Here is a 5519-nt window from a genome sequence, read left to right as displayed (position 1 = left end):
GGTGGTGCTGGACTTGAGGAAGTTTGCGAATGTGCAGGTGACCGAGGGGCAGGTGTGCCCTGGGCAGCGGCGGTGGGTGGAGCCTGGAGAAGGGGGCGGGGCGAGGAGGTCCCAGCTCAGCTTCCACTCCCTGGTCTCCGCAGGGTCCTACTACCTGACCACCACCTACGGGGCCCTGGAGCACATCAAGAACTACGACAAGATCACGGTGACCCGGCAGCTGAGCATGGAGGTGCAGGACTCCATCCACCGCTGGGAGCGCCGGCGCACGCTCAACAAGGCCCGGGCCTCGCGCTCCTCCGTGCAGGTGACGCCTGGGACGCGGGCTGGCGGGGCGGGAGGGGGCCGCCAGTCCCATGGCCCCCCAGCTCAGTGAGCCTGACGCCGGCTGGTTGGGGGGGACAGGGCTTTAGAAAAGTATCACAGACACATTGGGTATTTGAGTTGAGCAGACAAGACCGGATTTGGGAGGGGGGGGGATGATAATTTAATCCCACATTCCTTAGTGCCCACTATGCCTGGAGATGTGGACTTAGTCTTGCCAGTCCCCCTTTGCGGAGCCCGTGAGCTGACCTACAGCCTTGCCCCTTTTGTCCCTGGACAAATGCATCAGCTGCCAGGGTCCCCTGCCCCTCCAATCCAGCCACCATTCGCCCCACCTCTCCCTAGACACACTCAGTATTCAAGCCATGCGTGGCTGGACTCCTGCCTCCTACCCTCTCATCATCCCCCACACCCCTACACTGCATCCCGTCAAGCTACCCCCAGTTCCCCGAACATGCTGAGCTCAAGTCCCTGGTGCTCAGCCTCCGCCCATGCTGCTCAATCTCTTCTTCACTGGCTGCCACTGCCCATTCTCAGTTGGTCTGACAGACCCTCGGAGAAGCCTTCTTCGAACCACCTCCCCGGACCTGTCCCCCACTCCCTGCGGCCCAGGTTAGATGCCCTCCTCTGTGCTTCTTGCTGCTGCTTCCCCCATTATAGCACATATCTAACCATATCATGACTGTCTAAGTATGGAGCCATTGCTCTGGAAGGGAGGGCCTGTGGCTCACATGTCCCAGGGGCCCCACACCCAGGGCCTGGGACAGAGTGGGATTGGGCTGTGTGCAGAATGGAGAGAATTAAAACATCGAGCCAGGCAGCAACCCAGAGTTGGAAACAGCTCTTCAGTCTCACTCCCTTGGCACCCAGAACACACTGGACCTGAACCCCACTCCTGGCTTTCAGGATGGTCCCTCTGTAACAGAACCCAGGTCTGGGAGGCAAAAGGCTGAAGGTCTGGACCCAGCTCTGTACTAGCTTGCTCTGTGACCCTGAGCTGTCCCTGCCCCTCTCTGGAACTCAGTTTTCCTATCAGCATAGGTCGACTGGGGACCAGATGAGCTGCCTCCCCAATACATGTTCTAGGCTACCAAGATGATGCCCCCCTCCTCTACTCAGTGGTGTCTTGATAATGTTAGTAACTGGCTCTCTGGGGAGAAAAAAAAGCAGCTCCGATCTCCTGTCAATTTCCATGGTGTAAATACTCCCACCACGACCAATTTCAAGCTAGTAACTTGGCATCACTGAACTTGAGATTGGGAAGAGATGTACACAGTTGGCTTTCTCAAGCTGGTTATGAGCCTGCATAAGTTGGGAGGAGCAGGCTCCAGCCCACCACCGCTGCCCATCCCCTCCTGGGACACGTGTCCCTCCACCGACTCTGACAATATGGGCACTCTTGATCCAAGCCTGACCACGGGACTCCTTACTTCTTGCTTCTACTTTGTAGGTTCCCAGTGCTAAGCCAGGCAGGGCATCGGTGTCGCTCACTGGGGAGATAAAGCTTAGGAGAGAGGCCCGGGATGGGGGGCGAGGAACCCCCTCAGCACTATCTCTGGAGTCGGGGGGCACCACCCCTCTGCTTCCTCCCAGCGCCTCATAAGCACTCACCACTCTGTAGCCATAATTATGATCACTCTTTTTTTAAAAAGATTTTATTTATTTATTAGAGAGAGAACACGAGCAGGGAGAGGGGCAGAGGGAGAGGGAGAAGCAGACTCCCCGCTGAGCAGGGAGCCCTACGTGGGGCTCGATCCCAGGACCCTGAGATCGTGACCTGAGTGGAAGGCAGGCGCCCCTAATTATAATCCCTCTTAGGCGGCGGTCGTGTCGGACAGCTGTGCTGTTACCAGCCTTCCACAAGGGGGCAGCCCCGCACACACGGCCTCCTGCCTGCCCTCAGGGGGCCGGGGGACCGGAGCTACTCAGTCTGCTTCCGCGCAGCCAAGATGCAAGGGCTGGTGTTATCCCAGCTTACAGTGGAGAAAGTGGAGGCTCAGGGAGGTCAAGGTCACACGGTGGGAGCAGATTCAAAGCCAGGCAGGAACTGGAGGGCCCATCCTTCCACCATACGGCCCTCCCTCTGGGGCTGGTGGAAGCCGGTGTAGGTGCTGTTCAGGTTTGTGCGTGTGCTCCCAGCCCCAGCCCCGCAGGCAGGGCCTCACCCTTGTCCGCCTAGCTGCTGCGGTGCCCCTCTCCATCCGTCCGAAACCCGCCTTCAGGCCCAGCTCCCCTGCCCCTATCACTAAGCCTCCCGCCCCTCCTGCCCCCCTGCTCCTCGGAGCCCCCAGCCCCATCCCCAGATTTCTCCAGCCCTAGTTCCGCCTGCCTTAGCAGCCCCAGCTGCACCGTGGGCCCCTCGGCCTGGGGTCTGTCTGCGCATTCGATTTTCTTTATGCAGCTTCGGTGCCCCAGCGCTGGGCCTGGGGTGGGGGTGCCGGGGGACCGTGGGGAGGAATTGTTGAGGAAGTGGGTGACGGAGGAATACTGGCGGCGAGGCCGCCGACTGGCCACCAGGGGGCGCGCTCGCTCCTCGTTGCCGAGAACCCCGCTGACTCACCCCGCAAGGTCGGCCCTTTGAGAGGTGAGGCTCAGAGACAGAAGCACCCCGGCCTGGGTCACACAGCCGGGTCAGCCGCAGGGGCCCCGACTGCCCACCCCACGACCGCTCCTGCCGTCCCCTGTGTGCCTAGAGAAGAGCCCAGGGCCCAGAGAGGGCAATGGGCTCGTCCAAGGCCACTGCGCTCCTCCCCACCCCACCCCACCCCCGGTGCCCGCTCGCAGGGTCGGGGTCTCGCTGGGCCCCGCCGGTGACGCCAGCCCCCTCCGCCTCGCCCCGCAGGACTTCATCTGCGTGTCGTACCTGGAGCCCGATCACCAGTCGCGGACGCTGGCGTCGCGGGCCGACACGCCGGCCGAGGCGCTGTGCGCGCAGTGCGCCGACAAGTTCGAGGTGCCGCGGCCCCAGGAGCACCGGCTGTTCGTGCTGGTGGACGGGCGCTGCTTCCAGTTGGCCGACGAGGCGCTGCCGCACCGCATCAAGGGCTACCTGCTGCGGAGCGAGCCCAAGCGCGACTTCCACTTCGTGTACCGGCCCCTGGACGGCGGCGGGGGCAGCGGGGGCCCGCCCTGCCTCGTGGTGCGGGAGCCCAACTTCCTGTGAGGCCCGGGCGCCCCCCGGCCCCTCGGGGGGGCCGCATGTCAAGACTGGCCGGCGCGCGAAGCCGAGAAGCGGGCCGACGGGGCTCCCGCTCCTCACCGCCCCCCCCAGTGCAAGCCTGCAGGAGCCCCCCATCTGAGCGCGCGCGCGCGCGCACGCGCACACACACACACACTCCCAAGGTGGGTGGGATGGAGGGGATGCCCCCGTGTCACACTTGCTTGCAACGTCCTGAGTGTGCCTAGGCCAAGCGGGCAGAACAATCAGGGCAGAACAATCGAGAAGAGAACATGAAGCATGCGGGCCCAGCGTCCTTCCTGAAGGAGAGTGAGAGCACCCAGAGGCCAAGTTCTTCGTTAGACAGAAAGGGAAATGAGGCTCAGAGAGGGAAGGGACTCTCCCACCAGCTGCAGCAAACAGAGCCCCGGCCTGGCCCCTGTTCCCTCACAGCCCTGCAGGCCGGTCCTTCTGCCCCACCCCCCCTGCCCCCCACTCCTCCCTGTTTCACGGGAAGGGCTCCTTTCCCCAGGACTGTCCTTCGGAGGAGCGGCCTGGCCACAGCTGCCCACACCCCTCCCCCCATGGAGCTGGGGTGTTTTGGACCCTCCCAGCATCTCAGGAGCATCTCAGGGTGTGTATTGAGGAGACAAGCCCCCCCATCCCGACAGGGGAGACTGCCCTCAGCTACCAGTGCCCACAATCGTCCACCCTCCCCCGCAGTTTCTGAGCCCCTCCTACACCAGGACCACCCAGCAAGGCCAGCTCCAGCCACCGGAGAACACTGACGGAGCCCTCTCCCTGGTGGACACACCACGGGGCTGTGGCAATGGGACAAGAGATGCTGTGTGGGGAGAATTTAATAAAAGCTCTTTAAAAAATGTCCTGTTTTCCTCAAGGGCCTAGAGCTCTGCTCAGCCAGCCAGACCCCGCATTAATGCCTGAGTCCCTTCCCAGGTGGGGCTCAGAAGACCGGCCCCCCTCCTTTCTGCTGAGGGCCCTGTCTTTTGACAGAATCTGCAGGGTACCATCAGCCACTCAGCTCGCATGGTCCTGGCCCCGGTCTGCCCCTCAGCCTGCTCAGCTACCGCCTCCCCACCGCCCTGGGTTTCGTCCTTCCCGCCGCTGTATCCTTTCAAGCATGCTCTCACACCTTCCTGCTTCTGCTGCTTATCCCCGGAATACCGTTGCCCATAGTCATTGCCTGGTCTGACTCCTATTCATCCTTCAAAGCCTGTCTGCTCCGGGAAGCCTTCTCTGACTTCCTCGGCTGGCCAGGCAGTTCCTGTACACATTCCCACATGTCCTCACAAAGAGACATCTCATCAAATGGCAGTTGTCTGTTGATACTTCTGCTTTGTCCTCCAGATTTGGACTATTCATGTCTGTGTCCTCAGCATTGACTAAAAACACGGATTTGTCAAGTGCCTGTTAAATGTCAGCCCTCTTCTAGGCCCCGGGAAACAGCAGAGAACAACACAAAGTCCAAATGGAGCCCCAGTGAATGGCAATGAGCAGTGTGCCCAGGGCAGGGCGGCTGGGCTTTCCTGAATGAAGCCCCTGGCCATCAACCAGCCCATCCAGCCAGTCAGCAAACAGCTGTTGTCTCTAGCTCCAGGCCAGTCCTCTGTGAGATGCGGCCAGCCGGCAGCAGGATTTCCCAGGCCGCGGGTTGCTGTAGGTAGGCCAATACCCAGAAACTGAGGGGAGCCAGCCATGACTGCAGGCTCCCCTCCCCTCCCCCGACCCCACCTGGGCTTCCAGTGCTCCCCATAGCCCTGAGCTGAGCTTGCTATGCAGTCTGGTACCCCCAGCTATAAGGTAAGCAAGTGCCCACTGCCTCCCGCAAGGCCTGAGACAGATGGGGAAAGTCAGAGGGGGCCTTTTGCCCAAGTGGGGCCCCCAATTTGGGGCAGGTTTGGGATCCAGACGGTGGATTGGGCCCCAGCCCAGCCCTGGGGTCCCATGTCCGGCTCCCAGGAAGTCGGCAGAAGCAGCCAGAGGGCTGATCAGCACAGATACGTGTGTGTGTGTGTGT

At 61.7% G+C, this 5519-nt stretch overlaps 1 protein-coding gene across 1 annotated transcript in view; it reads left to right on the top strand.

Moving 5' to 3' along the window:
- Nucleotides 1–4129, top strand: part of RIN3 (Ras and Rab interactor 3) — a 99267-nt gene extending 95138 nt beyond the window's left edge. The window contains exons 9-10 of the mRNA XM_081830040.1: nt 144–307; nt 3167–4129. Of these exons, the coding sequence (XP_081686166.1) occupies nt 144–307; nt 3167–3487 (485 nt within the window). The 3' untranslated portion in view covers nt 3488–4129. The remainder of the gene's footprint in view (nt 1–143; nt 308–3166) is intronic.
- The last annotated feature ends 1390 nt before the right edge of the window (nt 4130–5519 follow it).

Source organism: Leptonychotes weddellii, chromosome 9 (genome assembly GCF_054177405.1).
Source record: "Leptonychotes weddellii isolate Sample4059 chromosome 9, ASM5417740v2, whole genome shotgun sequence".
In the NCBI taxonomy this organism is placed as follows: domain Eukaryota; kingdom Metazoa; phylum Chordata; class Mammalia; order Carnivora; family Phocidae; genus Leptonychotes; species Leptonychotes weddellii.
This window is presented reverse-complemented; position numbering and strand designations above follow the sequence as displayed.